Source organism: Aotus nancymaae, unplaced genomic scaffold (assembly GCF_030222135.1).
Source record: "Aotus nancymaae isolate 86718 unplaced genomic scaffold, 86718_ANA_hifiasm-v0.15.2.pri h1tg000007l, whole genome shotgun sequence".
In the NCBI taxonomy this organism is placed as follows: Eukaryota; Metazoa; Chordata; class Mammalia; order Primates; family Aotidae; genus Aotus; species Aotus nancymaae.
In genome coordinates, this window is record NW_026988418.1 from 26554848 (window position 1) to 26572923 (window position 18076).

The 18076-nt window shown below is 42.2% G+C and overlaps 2 protein-coding genes across 7 annotated transcripts in view; one reads left to right on the plus strand and one right to left on the minus strand.

The window, feature by feature from the left end:
• Nucleotides 1–9684: 9684 nt before the first annotated feature.
• LOC105710184 (large ribosomal subunit protein uL1-like) lies at nucleotides 9685–10628 on the minus strand. Its single transcript, XM_064371347.1, has 2 exons — nucleotides 10314–10628; nucleotides 9685–9991 (listed from the first exon to the last, which is right to left on the minus strand). The coding sequence occupies exons 1-2, from the start codon at nucleotides 10616–10618 to the stop codon at nucleotides 9685–9687; spliced, it is 612 nt and encodes a 203-aa protein (XP_064227417.1). The 5' UTR covers nucleotides 10619–10628.
• A 3301-nt stretch (nucleotides 10629–13929) lies between these two features.
• The window catches only part of ALG6 (ALG6 alpha-1,3-glucosyltransferase), a 70301-nt gene continuing 66154 nt past the window's right edge, over nucleotides 13930–18076 (plus strand). For 2 of the 6 annotated variants that reach the window (XM_021667720.2, XM_021667721.2), the window contains exons 1-2: nucleotides 15133–15266; nucleotides 17759–18047. In XM_021667720.2, the coding sequence (XP_021523395.2) occupies nucleotides 17966–18047 (82 nt within the window). In that variant the 5' untranslated portion in view covers nucleotides 15133–15266; nucleotides 17759–17965. Of the gene's footprint in view, nucleotides 13974–15132; nucleotides 15267–17290; nucleotides 18048–18076 lie in introns of those variants that run through there. The other 4 variants (XM_064372434.1, XM_064372432.1, XM_064372435.1 and 1 more) reach the window with 4 other exon arrangements.

Consider the following 18076-nt stretch of genomic DNA (forward strand, 5'->3'; position numbering starts at 1 on the left):
CCACAAACTCCTGGGCTCAAGTGATCCTTCTGCCTCACAGCCTCCCGAGTAGCTGGAATTACAACTGTGCCATTATACCAGCTAAATTATGTGTTTTAAAGTCACTTGGAACAGTCTCTTTGTGTAGCTGAGCCATCGGCTGGATATACAGTTAAGTTCTTTTGTTTCATTTTATTTTTGGATTTTAGGAATTTATTTTTTTCCATTTTAATTGTGCTTTATCATTAATTTAATCAGAAAATTTCATATTCTGACTTCCTCTAAGTAGACTTGAAAATGAATAAAAGTAACTAAGATTTATGGGTTTTTTATGTTTTTCTTTTTTTAAATTATACTTTAAGTTCTGGGAACAGAACTTACATGTATAATTTACATGTAAGAACATGCAGGTTTATTACATAGGTATATACACGTGCCATGGTAGTTTGCTACACCCATCAACCCATCATCTACACTAGGTATTTCTCCTAATGCTGTCCCATCCCTAGCCCCCGATCCCCTGACAGGCACCAGTGTGTGATGTGCCCCTCCCTGCGTCTATGTGTTCTCATTGTTCAACTCCCACTTATGAGTGAGAACATGTGGTGTTTGGTTTTCTGTTCCTATGTTAGTTTGCTGAGAATGATGGTTTCCAGCTTCATCCATATCCCTGCAAAAGACATGAACTCATCCTTTTTAATCCATGGTGTATATGTGCCACATTTTCTTTATCCAGTCTATCAGTGACGGACATTTGGGTTGGTTCCAAGTCTTCGCTATTGTGAACAGTACTGCAATAAACACACGTGTGCACGTATCTTTATAGTAGAATGATTTATAATCCTTTGGATATATACCCAGTAACGGGATTGCTGCATCAAATAGTATTTCTGGTTCTAATCCTTGAGGAATCCCCACACTGTCTTCCACAATGGTCGAACTAATTTACACTCCCACCAACAGTATATTCCTATTTCTCCACATCCTCTCCAGCATCTGTTGTTTCCTGACTTTTTAATAATCGACATTCTAACTGTCATGAGATGGTATCTCATTGTGGTTTTGATTTGCATTTCTCTAATGTGATGATGAGCTTTTTTTTTCATGTTTGTTGGCTGCATAAATGTCTTCTTTAGAGAAGTGTCTGTTCATATCCTTTGCCCACTTTTTGATGGGGTTGTTTTTTTCTTGTAAATTTGTTTAAGTTCCTTTAGATTCGGATATTAGCCCTTTGTTGGATAGACTGCAAAATTTTTCTCCCATTCTGTAGGTTGCCTGTTCACTCTGATAATAGTTTCTTTTGCTGTGCAGAAGCTCTGTAGTTTAATTTGATCCCACTGGTCAATTTTGGCTTTTGTTGCCATTGCTTTTGGTGATTTAGTTATCAAGTCTTTGCCCATGTCTGTGTCCTCAATGGTATTGCCTAGGTTTTCTTCTAGAGTTTTTATGGTTTTAGGTCTTACATTTAAGTCTTTAATCTATCTTGAGTTAATTTTTATATAAGGTGTAAGGAAGGGGTCCAGTTTCAGTTTTCTGCATAGGACTAGCTCAACGCCATTTATTAAATAGGGAATCCTTTCCCCATTGCTTGCTTCTGTCAGGTTTGTCAAAGATCAGATGGTTGTAGATGTGTGGCATTATTTCTGAGGCCTCTGTTCTGTTCTACTTGTCTATTTATCTGTTTTGGTACCAGTACCATGCTGTTTTGATTACTATAGCCTTGTATTATACTTTGAAGTTAGGTAGCATTACACCTCTAGCTTTGTTCTTTTTGCTTAGGATTGTCTTGGCTATATGGGCTCTTTTTTGGTTCCATATGAAATTTAAAGTAGTTTTTTCTAATTCTGTGAAGAAAGTCAATGGCAGCTTGATGGGGATAGCACTTAATATATAAATTACTTTGAGCAGTATGGCCATTTTCATAATATTGATTCTTCCTATTCATGAGCATAGAATGTTTTTCCATTTGTTAGTATCCTCTCTTATTTTGTTGAGCAGTGGTTTGTAGTTCTCCTTGAAGAGGTCCTTCACATCCCTTGTTAGTTATATTCCTAGGTATTTTATTCTCTTTTTAGCAATTGTGAATGAGAGTTCACTCATGATTTGGCTCTCTGTTTGTCTGTTATTGGTGTATAGGAATGCTTGTGATTTTTGCACATTGATTTTGTATCCTGAGACTTTGCTGAAGTTGCTTATCAGCTTAAGGAGATTTTGGGCTGAGACGATGGGGTCTTTTAAATATACAATCATGTTATTTGCAAATAGAGACAATTTGACTTCCTCTTTTCCTGATTGAATATCCTTTATTTCTTTCTCTTGCCTGATTGCCCTGGCCAGAACTTTCGATACTATGTTGAATAGGAGTGGTGAGAGAGGGCATCCTTGTCTTGTGCTGGTTTTCAAAGATAATGCTTCCAGTTTTTGCCCATTCAGTATGATATTGGCTGTGGATTTGTCATAAACAGCTCTTATTATTTTGAGCTACATTCCATCAATACCTTTATGTTTTTTTAGCATAAACAGGTGTTGAATTTTATCAAAGACCTTTTCTGCATCTATTGAGATAATCATGTGGTTTTGTCATTGGTTCTGTTTATGTGATGGATTGTGTTTATTGATTTGTGTATGTTGAACCAGCCTTGCATCCAGGGATGAAGCTGACTTGATTGCGTTGGATAAGCTTTTTGATGTGCTGCTGGATTCAGTTTGCCAGTATTTTATTGAGGATTTTTGCATTGATGTTCATCAGCGATATTGGCCTGAAATTTTCTTTTTCTGTTGTGTCTCTGGCAGGTTTGGTATCAGGATGATGCTGCCTCATAAAATGAGTTAGGGAGGAGTCCCTCTTTTTCTATTGTTTGGAATAGTTTCAGAAGGAATGGTCCCAGCTCCTCTTTGTACCTCTGGTAGAATTTGGCTGTGACTCTGTCTAGTCTTGGACATTTTTTGGTTGGTAGGCTATTAATTACTGCTTCAGTTTCAGACCTTGTTATTGGTCTATTCAGAGATTTGACTTCTTCCTGGTTTAGTCTTGGGAGGGTGTATGTGTCCAGGAACTTATCCATTTCTTCTAGATTTTCTAGTTTATTTCTGTTAGAGGTGTTTATAGTATTCTCTGATGGTAGTTTGTATTTCTGTGGGATCAGTAGTAATATTCCCTTTATGATTTTTTATTGTTTCTACTTGATTCTTCTCTCTTTTCTTCTTTATTAGTCTGTTTAGCAGTCTATTTTGTTAATCTTTAAAAAAAAATCAGCTCCTGTATTCATTGATTCTTTGAAGGGTTTTTCATGTCTCTCTCTCCTTCAGTTCTGCTCTGATCTTAGTTATTTCTTGTCTTCTCCTAGCTTTTGAATTTGTTTGCTCTTGCTTTTCTAGTTCTTTTAATTGTGATGTTAGGGTGCCGATTTTAGATCTTTTCTGCCTTCTCCTGTGGGCATTTAGTGTTATATATTTCCCTCTAAACACTACTTTAGCTGTGTCCCAGAGATTCTGGTATGTTATTTCTTTGTTCTCATTGGTTTTAAAGATTTTTATTTTTTTACATTTATATTAGTTTTAAAGATTTAATTTATTTTAAAATAAAGAAATAAAAATAAATTTATTAATTTATTTAAATACATAAGGTTATTTATTTCTGCCTTAATTTAATTATTTACCCAGTAGTCATTCAGGAGCAGGTTGTTCAATTTCCATGTAGTTGTGCGGTTTTGAGTGAGTTTCTTAATCCTGAGTTCTAATTTGATTGCACTGTGGTCTGAGTTCTTTTGCATTTGCTGAGGAGTGTTTTACCTCCAATTATGTGATCAATTTTAGAATAAGTGTGATGTGGTGCTGAGAAGAAGGTATATTCTGTTTATTTGCAGTGGAGAGTTCTGTAGATGTTTATTAGGTCCACTTGGTCCAGAGCTGAGTTAAGTCCTGAAAATCTTTGTTAATTTTCTGTCTTGTTGATCTGTCTAATATTGACAGTGGGGTGTTAAAGTCTCCCACTATTATTGTGTGGGAGTCCAAGTCTCTTTGTAGGTCTCTAAGAACTTGCGTTATGAATCTGGGTGCTCTCATATTGGGTGTGTGTATATTTAGGATAGTTAGCTCTTCTTGTTGCATCAATCCCTTTACCATTATGTAATGCCCTTTTTTTTTTTAAATTTGATCTTTCTTGGTTTAACATCTGTTTTTATCAGAGAATAGGATTGCAACCCCTGTTTTTTTTTTCTTTCAATTTTCTTGGTAAATATTCTTCCATCCCTTTATTTTAAGCCTATGTATGACTTTGCATGTGAGATGTACTCTCCTGAGTACAGCATACCAATGGGTCTTGACTCTATCCAATTTGCCAGTCTGTGTCTTTTAATTGGGGCATTGAGCCCGTTTACATTTAAGGTTAATATTGTTATGTGTGAATTTGATCCTGTCATTATGATGCTAGCTGGTTATTTTGACTATTAGTTGATGCAGTTTCTTCATAGCATCGATGGTCTTTACAGTTTGGTATGTTTTTACAGCAGCTGGTACTGGTTTTTCCTTTCCATATTTAGTGCTTCCTTTGGGAGCTCTTGTAAGGTAGGCCTGGTAGTGACAAAATCTCTCAGTATTTGCTTATCCATAAAGGATTTTATTTCTTCTTTGCTTATGAAGCTTAGGTTGGCTAGATATGAAATTCCAGGTTGAAAATTATTTTCTTCTTTAAGAATGTTGAATATTGCCCCCCCCCCCACTCTCTTCTGGCTTGTAGGGTTTCTGCAGAGAGATCCTCTGTGAGTCTAATGGGCTTCCCTTTGTGGGTATATTGAACTTTCTCTTTGGCTTCCCTTAACCCCTTAACATTTTTTTCCTTCATTTCAACCTTGGTGAGTCTGATGATTACGTGTCTTGGGGATGATCTTCTCGAGGAGTATCTCCGTGGCGTTCTCCATATTTCCTGAATTTGAATGTTAGCCTGTCTTGCTAGGTTGGGGAAGTTCTCCTGGATAATATGCTGAAGAGTGTTTTCCAACATAGTTCCAATCTCCCTGTCACTTTCAGGTATACCAGTGAAACGTACATTTGGTCTTTTCACATGGTCCCATATTTCTTGGAGGCTTTGTTAGTTCCCTTTCATTCTTTTTTCTGTAATCTCATCTTCACGCTTTATTTCATTCAGTTGATCTTCAATCTCTGATATCCTTTTTTCTGCTTGATCAATTTGGCTATTGATATTGTGTATGCTTCACAAAGTTCTCGTGCTGTGTTTTTTAGCTCCATCGGGTCATTTATGTTCTTCTCTAAACTGGTTATTCTAGTCAGCAATTCTTCTAACTCTTTTTCAAGGTTCTTAGCTTCCTTGCATTGGGTTAGAACATGCTCCTTTAGCTCAGAGGAGTTTGTTATTATCCACCTTCTGAAGCCTACTTCTGTCAATTCGTCAAACTCATTCTCTGACCAGTTTTGTTCCCTTGCTGGTGAGGAGTTGTGATCCTTTGGATGAGAAGAGGCCTTCTGGTTTTTTGAGTTTTCAGCCTTTCTGTACTGGTTTTTCCTCATCTTTGTGGATTTATCTACCTTTGGTCTTTGATGTTGGTGACTTTCAGATGGTGTTTTTGTGTGGATGTCTTTTTTTTTAATTTTGATGCTATTTCTTTCTGTTTGTTAGTTTTCTTTCTAACAGGTCCCTCTGCTGTAGGTGTGCTGGAGTTTATGTAGGTGTGCTGGAGGTGTGTAGGATATGCCCTCTCCATACCCTGTTTGCCTGGGTATCACTAGTGGAGGGTACAGAACAGCAAAGATTGCTTCCTGTTCCTTCCTCCAGAAGCTTTGTCCCAAAGAGTCACCCACCAGATGCCAGCCAGAGCTCTCTATATAAGATATCTGTCGACCCCTGCTGGGAGGTGTCTCCCAGTCAGGAGGCACAGGGGTCAGGGACCCACTTGGGAAGGCAGACTATCCCTTAGCAGAGCTTGAGTGCTGTGTTGAGAGATTTGCTCCTCTCTTCAGAGCCGGCAGGCAGGAAAGTTTAATTCTGCTGAAGCTGTGCCCACAGCCACCCCTTCCCCCAGGTGCTCTGTCCCAGGGAGATGGGAGTTTTATCTATAAGCCCCTGACTGGTGCTGCTGCCTTTCTTTCAGAGATGGCCTGCCCTGAGAGGAGGAATCTAGAGGGGCAGTCTGGCTATAGCAGCTTTGCCAAGCTGCGGTACAGGTCAAACTTCCCAATGGCTTTGTTTACGTTGTGAGGGGAAAACCACCTATTCAAGCATCAGTAATGGTGGATGGTCTTCCCCCCACCAAGCTCTAGTGTCCCAGGTCAATTTCAGACTGCTGCGCTGGCAGCAGGAATTTCAAGCCAGTGGATCTTAGCTTGCTGGGTTCCATGGAGGTGGGATCCGCTGAGCTAGACCACTTGGCTGCCTGGCTTCAGCCCTTTTTCCAGGGGAGTGAATGATTCTCTCTCACTGGCATTCTAGGCACCACTGGGGTATAAAAAAAACTCTGGCAGCTAGCTTGATGTCTGCCCAAACGGCCGCCCAGTTTTGTGCTTGAAACTCAGAGCCCTGGTGGTGTAGGCACCTGAGGGAATCTCCTGGTCTGCGGGTTGCAAAGACCATGGGAAACGTGTAGTAATTTTTGCATTTTTAGTAGAAATGAGGTTTCACCATGTTAGCCAGGCTGGTCTTGAACTCCTGACCTCAGGTGATCTGCCCACCTCGGCCTCCCAAAGTGCTGGGATTACAGACCTGAGCTACTGCACCCGGCTGTTTTCTCTTTTAGTAAAAGCAAAAATTAGGCCAGGTGCGGTGGCTCACACCTGTAATCCCAGCCCTTTGGGAGGTCAAGGCAGGTGGATCACCTGAGGACAGGAGTTCAAGACCAGCCTGGCCAACATGGTGAAACCCTGTCTCTACGAAAAATACAAAAAATTAGCTGGGCTTGGTGGCATGTGCCTGTAATCCCTACTCTGGAGGCTGAGGCAGGAGAATTGCTTGAACCCAGGAGGCGGAGGTTGTGGTGAGTGGAGATCACACCATTGCACTCCAGCCTGGGGGAGAGACTGAGACTCCGTCTCAAAAAAAAAAAAATTATCTGGGTGTGGTGGCAGGTGCTTGTAATCCTGGCTACTTGGGAGGCTAAGGCACGAGAATTGCTTGAACCCAGGAGGTGGAGGTTGCAGTGAGCTGAGATCATGCCTCTGCACTCCAGCCTGGGCAACAGAGCAAGACTCTGTCTAAAAAAAAAGAAAGAAAAGAATAAAGAAAGAAAACAAAGAAAAAAGAGAGAGAGAAAGAACATTTGGTCATCAAAGACATTAGAACAGCAGTCTGCAACTAGGAGCCTAGAACTTTCTTTTTTTGTGACAATAGTTATTATCTCACTGAATGAGAGTTCTGTGGAACATGCTTTGGGGAAGTGTCACTCTCAAGTTTTTTGGTTTTTTTTTTTTTTTTTTGAGACGGAGTCTCACTTGGTCACCAGGCCTGAGTGCTGTGGCACAATCTTGACTCACTGCAACCTCTGCCTCCCAGGTTCAAGCAATTCTCCTGCCTCAGCCTCCCAAGTAGCTGGGATTACAGGCATGTGCCACCACGCCCTGCTAACTTTTGTGTTTTTAGTAGAGACAAGTTTCACGGTGTTGTTCAGGATGGTCTTGATCTCTTGACCTTGTGATCCGCCCGCCTTGGCCTCCCAAAGTGCTGGGATTACAGGCGTGAGCCACCACACCCAGCCTCAAGTTTTCTTATATGTCAAAAGGGGATAATAACACCTGTTCTACCATTATCTCAGAGTTACTGTGAAGATCAAGTGAGCTGGATATGAAAGACTTTTGCTAATGCCTCTACTGAAACATGACAATGTAAAGTTTAACTTAAACACTATGCTACTTTGGTGAACTTATGCCCTATAGGGGGCAAGAATATGATGAGATTTGGAGTTTGCAGAATAATGGAAAATGAGTCATTTTGACCCATAAAAGGGTCAATTGAGGAACAGGTATTGATAAGAAAAGGGATTCTATTTCAAAAACAGCTATTATCAGGTGAATGGCTTTCACTTTAAATCAGAGAAGATCTGAAACTTACATAGAAAAGGGCTTGTTTTCTTACTGAGTGGAAGTGATCTAGGAAAGAAACTAGAAATTATTATAAAATTACGATTTGTGTTAGGAAGTTTGCCTAGTGAACATTCAAAGTACCTTCAATAGCCAGTGCGGTGGCTCAGGCCTATACCCCCAGCATATTTGGAGGCTGAGGTTGGTGAATCATGAGGTCAGGAGCTCAAGACCAATCTGACCAATATGGTAAAACTCCGTCTCTATTGAAAATACAAAAGTTAGCCAGGAGTGGTGGTGTGCACCTGTAGTCCTAGCTACTCGGTAGGTTGAGGCAGGAGAATTGTTTGAACCCAGGAGGTGGAGGCTGCAGTGAGCCAAGATTGTGCCACTGCACTCCAGCCTAGGTGACAGAGTGAGACTCTGTCTCAAAAAAAAAAAAAGAAAGTAACTTTAATAAAGTATATAATGGTTTGTTAAGGTTGCTGTAATAAAATAGCACAGGCTGGGTGGCTTAAACAACAAAAATTTATTTTCTTGAAGTCAGAGATCAAAGTGTCTGCAGGATTGATTTCTTTTGAGGCCTCTCTTCTTGGCTTGCAGATGGCCCTATTCTCCTGTCTTCACATGGTCTTTCCTCTGTGTGCACATGTATCTATGTTCAAATTTCCATTCTTTCAAGGATCCAGTCATGTTGGATTAGGGCCCATCCTAATGTCCTCACTTAATCTTAATTACCTCTTTAAAATCCCTATTTCCAAATATAGTCACATTCTTAGGCATGGGAGATTAGAACTTCAACATATGAATTTTGAGGGCTACAATTCAGGCCAAAACAAGTTATATGCAATCTGTACAATGAGATTATTATCTTTACTCTATGCACATGAAATGGCTGCCAGAAGTTGCTCCTTTTGTGAAAGACATGGCAGAAAGACAAGAAAGTAGGAGGATTTGAACTCTGATTTTCTGGCTGGTGACAAATAAAATTATTAGGTGAGCTCTTGCTCATTTCTACTTTCATCCCAACTTTTCTGTAGTGGATGACAGATGGCCACAAATTCTTTCCTACCTTCCGATTGAGAGGCAGAATCTATTTCCACTCTCCTTGTATCATGGCTAGGTTGCTGTGTGACTCGGAAGCCTGGGGTGTAAGAGATCTGCAACATTTGCCTTTGCCACTTGGAATGCTCTCTCTGGGAATTGAGCTGCTATGTAAAAAGTTTGCAAAACTTTCTGAAGAGAGAACCCCTGTGGAAAGAGGGCTGAAGCCATTCACAGACGTTTTAGCCTCAGCTGATCTCCCAGCTGAATGCAGCCTGATGAATGACCCCAGACAATCCTAGTGGAACAGAAGAACCACCTACCTGAACCCTGCCTAGATTCTGGATCTATAGAATCATGAGCAAATAAAATCATTGCTATATAAGCCACTAAATTTTGAAGTAATTTGTTACACAGCAGTAGATAACTGAAGCCATCACCTATTAGCCAAATTGACTTTAGAAATTAATACTGTTCATTTCATATTCCTTCCTGTCTTCCTTTAAAATGCAACAACTTTTAATAAGGACTATGCATTAGTGTAATTTGATTTAAGAGATTTTTTTTTTTTTTTTGGACTGGTAGAATTTATTCAAATGTCCCTTAATATAGGCACTGGGGCTTGCCCATGGTGCTCTAGATACATAAGGCCCAGACATTCTGCCAATTTTTCTTGAGCAATGACACCAAGAAATTGACAGCCAGGTGAATGTTATACACAAGCTCATCGTCTGTCATCTTCATGTGACCAACAGCCACAGCCAGACATAACACCTTCTTCATTTGGAACTTGATTGTGGACTTCACCTCATCCACTTTGGCCACCATGTTTTCATTGTGTGTGAGCAGGGAGGGAAACTTTCCTGCCTTATTTAGGCCTGGGCCAAGGATTCGTGGAATCTGCTTGATTGGAGACTCTGAGGCCAAAAATGCATCATACATACTTTCTTTTTTTTTTTTTTTTTCTTTTTGAGACGGAGTTTTGCTCTTGTTACCCAAGCTGGAGTGCAATGGCACGATCTCGGCTCACCGCAACCTCCGCCTCCTGTGTTCAGTCAATTCTTCCTGCCTCAGCCTCCTGAGTAGCTGGAATTACAGGCACGCGCCACCATGTCCAGCTAATTTTTTGTATTTTTTTTTTTAGTAGAGACGGGGTTTCACCATGTTGACCAGGATGGTCTCGATCTCTTGACCTCGTGATCCACCCGCCTCGGCCTCCCAAAGTGCTGGGATTACAGGCGTGAGCCACCGCGCCCGGCCCATACTTCTTGGCCAATTTTTTATTCTTGTTGAGTTTTTTCAGTGCCTCGATGTCCATGTGGGGGATATCCACGGCCTTGGCCTCGTCACAGTGCTGCTGGTCCCCCAGGACACACATGGAGAACTTAGGGCGAGGAATGGACTTAAGCCTGACAGTGCCCAAAAAACGCTTGTCCTTCTGGGGGTCATAGTTCTTCAAACTGATCTGCAACTCCACCGTCTCCAGGAACTTGCGGCGCTTGCGCTGGTTCCCGTGTAGGACTTCCTGCACCGCCTCGTACAGGGTGTCGTGAGAGACTTTGCTGCTCATGGCTTCTCCTGCCGCACTAACCAGAAAAGAGAGCGAATTTTTTTATTTTTGTATTTTTTAGACAGAGTTATGCTCTCTCACCCAAGCTGGAATGCATTGGTGCAATCATGATTCACTGTAGCCTCAACCTCCCTGGGCTCAAGCGTTCCTCCCATCTTAGCCTCCTGAGAAGCTGGGACTATATGAGCACACCACCAAACTCCACTACTTTTTATGTACTTTTTGTAGAGACAGGGTTTTCGCCATGTTGCTCAGTCTGGTCTTTAGCTCCTGGGCTCAAAGGATCTGCCCACCTCAGCCTCCCAAAGTGCTGGGATTACAGATGTGAGCTACTGTGTCTGGTCGTGGTTTCAGAGAAAATTTTCAGGTAAGAACAGTAGGCTTCTGGTGGGGATGTAAATATATATATGTATGGGCTGCTATATGGTAGGGGAAAGAAGACACTTCAAAGAGAGGAAAAGGCTATGAAAAAGTGAACACATGTTAGAGTCAAATTACAATAGCTATTATTTATTGATTGCATACTATATACCAGGCAGTATATTCAAGTTTTATACGCATGATTTCATTTTACTCTCATTAAAATTCAAAGAAGATGACATTATTATGAATTCTTTTTTTGTAGGTGAAGTAATTATGTCAGAGACATTAGGAGACTTTACCAAGTTCACACAACTGGAAAGTAGAAGAACTAAGATTTAAATCTAAACCTGTTTGTCTTCAGAGTCAGACACTAGTTCTAATCACCTTTCTACACTTCCTCTAAACTTGATCTACTCTACAGTTTTGCTATGGCTTATCCTTTTTGGTTGTAGTAAATGCGATCATTCAAAATGGATTTGCTGAGCATCTGTTATGTAAAGGCACTGGACATTCAGATGCGAAAGATAATACCTATTGGACGTAAAGAGCAGGAGAAGGTATGTAGATGGTAGTGGTGGGACAATTCAGCTATAAGTTAGTGACTGTGATGTCTCTTCTACTATTTATTCAATGAACATTTTGAGCATCAACTTTTTGTTAAATACTGGGTCAGAAGCTATTGGGTTCAGAAACAGGAAGGAGAGATTGATATCAACTTAAATCACTTTTAAGATCTATATTTTTCACATATTAATTTTTTTACATATAATTTCTGAAATTATATGTGTTTTACAGTAATTATTAGCTTAAATGGTAGTATTTTTTTCTTCCTCACTGGTACATAAAATAATGGTGCTTTTTACAAGTGGTAGAACTTTAGATTCAATAAAATATGATTTTTGGTCTGCCAAACATGGTTCTTGTTCACAAAATGCTTAATATTTATGATCCTGCAATGTACCGGATTTCTTTCTACATTTGGTACCATGTAATATCCTTCACCAGTCTACTTTCCTTCTCTTGGCCTGAGATAATGCATTTATTCAAGTAAAGTTGTTTATTTTCTCTCTATACTGTCTCCATCACTGTTCAGCAAATGAAATGCTTTCATCTTTCTATATTCACCCCAACTTCTTTCCTGGGCTCTGATTCATAACTGACACCTGAGTATTATAACTTTCTTGTCTTTGTGTCACCTTGAACTCAATACAATGTTCTATCTTTCCCTCCAAGCCAGATTATTCTCCAGGCTTCCCAAGACCTATCAGTTTTTGGGAGCCATCCTTGATTCTTCCCTCTCCTTTGTTTCACTTCTACACATCTAGTGTGTTGCTATTAAGACCTGTACACGTTTCTTCTTGCATTGATCTCTTCCTTTCCAGTTCCACTATTGCCATCTCAGTCCAGGCCCTTGTCTAATCATGCATGGATGGCTACAGTCTCCTTGTAATTCATCTGACCCATTTTTACCACTTTAATTTTTCTCTAACATGGTATCGTACATGGACTCCCTGCAAAAAGTCATTTAACAGCCCCTTATTGATCACTAGATACATTCCAGACACACAGCCTGGTATTCAAGGCTCTCTATAATTACCACTCCTTTCCAGCTTCATCATCCACTGTCTAAACTGGAGGAAATGTTCTGCACTTTTCAGCTGCCACAATTTTTGGCTTGAACCATTTCCTTTGTCTAGATTCCTACTCTCATTCTCTGGGCTCATCTAAGACCAGGCTTTCCTTCAAAGCTCATCTGACTCCACCAGGAAAAGCATTTCCTGATGGTTTGCAGTTTACAGTGAACTCTCTTCTCCTAACTCCTATAGTGCTTAGTGCATATATAAGTAATGTAACATTTACTATGTGTTATCTTCTATAGCTTTTTATCCTTTTATGCATAAAAATGTCTTTCCAATGAGCATTAAACGCCTTGAGGGTGGGGAGCTGGCCATATTTCTCCATATTCCCAGTGCTGATGGTCTTTTAGATATAATCATCTTTTAGACCTGGAAGTTCGCCTAGCCCGCCCTACTGATTCCCTTCACAGTTGAAAAAACGGAGGCCCAGAGAGAAGCTATTCAGACTCAGTAGAAAGCCATAGTCATAGCCAAATATTTGCTAACACTTATAAATTATAGGGTTGGCTTATGTAGAATGGCAAGATTCATAAGTGTGGAATGAGGGCACTCTCTGAACAAAGGAAGGCAGGTAGAAATCATTACAACTGTCCATGCATGATTGGACACGGGCCTAGACTGAGATGGAAATAGCTTAACTCGAAATGAAGGGATTACTGCAAAAGGAAAAGCGTGCAGGTCTTGCTAACATACTAGATAGGTATTTTTGACAAGTTTGGGAATAGGTGATTCAAGCTGCCCGCTGGGGCACGTGTAGTAGCTACTTGAGGGCAGGGCTGTCCTTTTGCACAACGCACAGGCTCTTGAAAATGGCTGGATGTTCAATAATGTTTCTTGCTTGAGGTGGCTGCCCCGTCCTACCACATTCTTCTTCTCAGGCATGTACCTGGAAGAAAGTAAAGCGGGCTGGCTTTCTGGCTCCTTAATGGCACAGACCCAGAGGAAGCCCTACTGCCTGGTGGTGAGGACCGGCCAAGGCTCTCTGCTCAGTGCAGCCAGCCAGGACCCGCCCCTGACAGGAATCTGTGGGCTAAGCAGCCGCTCTGGTCTTGGCCACGATCCCAGGAAAGAAGAGCAAGGGGCTTTCCACCTGCCCCTAGCCTAACCCGGGTCTGGGACCTCTCAGGTTCCAGCGGCTCTTGCCCCACCTCCTAAGCCAGCCACCTCCTCTCCGCGTCCAGGTTGCCCGCCCCTCCCCTTACGCTAGACGGGCTCGCTCCCGCACCAGACGCGCCGGGGGTGAGCAGGCGCGCGGAGGTGGAAGGCCTGGGGGACTGTCCGCTGCGGGGGCGAGCGCGCAGGCGCCTTCCTGGGACCCGCTGCGGGCGCGAATTCCAGCGGCCGGCGGGCGGCGGGTAAGGACAAGGGATCCCGGGGATTCTGGACCTGGGGCCAATGTGGGGAGGTGCTGGGGGCTCGCGACACGCCACGAGGCGGCGCAGAGTTGGCGACCCGGCTCTCAGCTCCGCTCCACTTCCTGGGACGCGACGCGAGGCCTCCCCAGGCCTTCCTTCAGGGTCGCTTGGGGGCCGGGTGAGGGGACGCGGTGATAGTGATGGCCCTTCCAGGCTGGGGCGGTCCTGGTGCCCTTGTCCTTGAGGTTCAGAGGGTCTGGCTCCCAGGAAGAGGGGCGGAGAAACGTGAAAAGGGATCCCTTTTGCTTCATATGCTCGACCGGGATAGCTGCACTCCGCAGTATTGTGTCCACTGCGGGGGAAGGATCTTTCAGACTAAGAGGAGCAAAGTCGGCTCTGGGACGTGGATGGCGGGCTTGGCGCTTGTCGAGATGCACCATCAGGGTAAAGGAGGACGAAAAGCGCCTCTACTGCCTGCCTAGCAACTTCGTGGCGGGTGGTTACTGTATTCTGATTTACAGGTGGAAAAAGTCGCAAAGACCCTTTTTCTGGTTTCAGGAAAAGAGAGTGGTTAAAAGCCTCGCATAACATCTTTAACCACATAGGGCTCAGTAGAATTAGGTATCTCCCCGCTTCACACACACAGACTCTCGCAGCTCCATTCAGCAAATACTTCTTGGGTACCTGCCTTCTGCTAACACTGTCTACAAGTGGGGAACAGAGAGCAACGACTGAGACAGGAGGATCCCTGCTCACAGGGAGCCTTTACTCTAGTCGACACATCCATCTACTTTCCTTTTATGCTTGCTTTTTTTTTTTGAGACGGAGTCTTGCTCTGTTGTCCAGGCTGGAGTGCAATGGCGCCATGTCTCCTCACTGCAACCTCCGCCTCCCATTTTCAAGGGATTCTCCTGCCTCAACCTTCCGAGTAGCTGGGATTACAGGAACGCGCCACCACGCCCGGCTAATTTTTGAATTTTTAGTGGAGACGGGTTTCACTATGTTGAGTGTTGTCCAGGCTGGTCTCGAACTCTTGACCTCAGGTGATCCGCCTGCCTCGGCCTCCCAAAGTGCTGGGATTACAGGGGTAAGCCACCAGGACCGGCCTGTTTTGTGCTTTTTAAGTTGGAATATAACATAGAAAAATACACAAATTATAAGTTGTAACTTGTTAATTTATCCTAAAGTCAGCATGTCTCCTAACCACTACTCAAATCAAGAAGCAAGATTCACAGCATTTCAGACCTCTGTGGACACCCCTCCCAATCACCATCCCTTCTTTCCTCCTCAAAGGTAACCTTTCCAGATTTTTAACACCATAGATTAGTTTTACCTATTTATGAACATTTCATGGAACCATATGATAGGTATTCTTTGCTGTTCAGCATTTTTACTGAAAATTGTGTGTGTGAGATTGCACCATGTCATGTGAAAATACAATTACGGATAGTGAAAAGAATTAGAAAGCATTTTTTTTTTTGACACAGTCTGGCTCTGTCGCCCAGAATGGAGGGCAGTGGCACGATCTCGGCTCACTGCAGCCTCCGCCTCCCGGGTTCAAGCGATTCACCTGCCTCAGTTTACTGAGTAGCTGGGATTACAGACGTGTGCCACCACGCCCAGCTAGTTTTTGTATTTTTAGTAGAGACAGGGTTTCACCATGTTGATCAGGCTGGTATCACTCCTGACCTTGTGATCCACCCACCTAGGCCTCCCAAAGTGCTGGGATTACAGGTGCCACTGGGTCCGGCAGGAAGCAAATTAAAGAAGGTAATGATACAAATAGTAAGGGGAGGAAGTTTTAGTAGGGTAGTCAGGGATGATCTTTCTGAGGGGGTGATTTGAGATATGGCATGAATGACAAAAGATTAGCCATTCCAATCAGTTCTAGAGTTATTGCATGATGTTTTTAAGTAAGAAAATAATTAGGACCAGGCACGTGGCTCATGCCTGTAATCTCAGCGCTTTGGGAGGCTGAGGCGGGTGGATCACCTGAGGTCAGGAGCTCAAGACTAGCCTGGCCAACCTGGGGAAACCTCATCTCTACTAAAAATACAAAAATTAGGCGGGCATGGTGGCGGGTGCCTGTAATTTCAGCTAATTGGGAGGCTGAGGCAGGAGAATCACTTGAACCTGTGAGGTGGAGGTTGCAGTGAGCCAAGATCGAGCCTTTGCACTCCAACCTGGTCAACAAGAGCAAAACTCTGTCTCAATAAAGAAGAAAAAAAAAAAGGGAAAAAAGAAAATAATTTTAGATCATTAGGTGGAAAGTACCAATTTTGCTTTAAATTTTTTAGTTGATTTATTATGTTTTCTGAATATATTTAAAGTGTATCCTGTGGTTAAAATGGTCCAACATTTTTCAAAGAGAAGAGGAAAATGTCAATTTGCTTCTTCTTTTTTTTTTTTGAGATGGAGTCTTGCTCTGTCACCAGGTTGGAGCACAATGGTGCAGTCTCGGCTCACTGCAACCTCCGCCCCCGGGTTCAAGCGATTCTTCCATCTTAGCCTCCTGAGTAGCTGGGATTACAGGCGCATGCCAAACGCCTGGCTAATTTTTGTATTTTTAATAGAGACGGGTTTCACCATGTTGGCCAGGATGGTTTCGATCTCTTGACCTCGTGAACCACCTGCCTTGGCCTCCCAAGGTGTTGGGATTACAGGCGTGAGCCACTGCTCCCGGCCCTTCTTCTTTTTTTTTTTTTTTGAGATGGAGTTTTGCCCTTGTTGCCCAGGCTGGAGTGCAATGGCTTGATCTCAGCTCACTGCAACTTCCACCTCCTGGGTTGAAGCTATTCTTCTGCCTCAGCCTCCCAAGTAGCTGGGATTACAGGCGAGCACCACCGCACCCAGCTAATTTTGTACTTTTAACAGAGATGTGGCTTCACTATGTTGGTCAGGCTGGTCCTGAACTCCTGACCTCAGGTGATCCGCCCGCCTTGGCCTTCCAAAGTGCTGGGATTACAGGCATGAGCCACTGCACCCAGCATCAATTTGCTTCTTACTTTAAAACCCCAAACTAAGGAAAACTGTAAAAAAAAAATAAAAAATAAAAAATAAAATAAAAAGTAAGTGGTTAATTGAGTTTTACTGCTTTTGTATTTTTTCTCACGATTTGGGGCTTTTTTTTTTTTTTTTAAGACTGGGTTTCACCATGTTGGTCAGGCTGGTCTTGAACTCTTGACCTCAGGTGATCCGCCCGCCTTGGCCTCCAAAGTGCTTGGATTACAGGCGTGAGCCACCACGCCCGGCCGGGGCTATTCTTTATGATTCTTACAAAGGCTCATTTCTCTAAGATGGAAAGTTGGTGTGGTTAATGCAAGTATATTTTGGAAGAAAAGTAAAAACCAAACTAACAAAATTATTTATTGGAAGACTTTCCCAAACTAAATACAAAGACAAAATTCTTCTTTCTTGCTGTACCAAAGATAAATTACCCCTTTGTCCACAGTTGTGGTTTTATATTTACCTGTTAGTGAACATGTTCTAAATAGAATTGACTGTGTCATTATCTACTTATCTGTTGTTTTTCTTTTCTCAGAAATATTCCCTTGTGAGAGTAAATCTTTACTATAGCTTTAGACATATTGAGTCCCACTTAATAGGGAGATCCAACTTTTGATGTATATTCCCAACTAAAGGACTAGGGAATAAGGAACTTAAAATACCACCTTTCCTTCACATTCCTTCCTACTACCCCTGCCCCGGAATTCTCTATCCATCTACTTGGTTTACTGATGTAGGTACTGTGCTCAGCTAAATCTTGGTATCTTTTTTCCCCTTAGGCTACTTCTACATAGACATAATCAATTTTTGACTATTTGGCAACCAAGCATCATTAAAATCCTCTCAAACTTGTAATTGTGAAGAATCGATAACATTTGAAGAAGTGATAACATTTCTCTGAACAAGAAAAGAAGTGACTGACCACATTTTAAAAGTTCTCTGGCACTGGTGCTGTGTTTTCTTCCCTTCCCTACATTTGAAGAACTATGGAGAAATGGTACTTGATGACAATAGTGGTTTTAATAGGACTAACAGTACGGTGGACAGTGTCTCTTAATTCTTATTCAGGTAATACATTTTTACTGTTTAAAAGAAAA

Bases quoted from the DNA above. Each gene is read 5' to 3' on its own strand.
- LOC105710184 (XM_064371347.1), bottom strand. From the start codon at position 10,618: ATGAGCAGCAAAGTCTCTCACGACACCCTGTACGAGGCGGTGCAGGAA. The intron at 9,992-10,313 runs GTATGGGCCGGG...AAAAAAAGAAAG, and splicing joins AATAAAAAATTGGCCAAGAA to TATGTATGATGCATTTTTGG.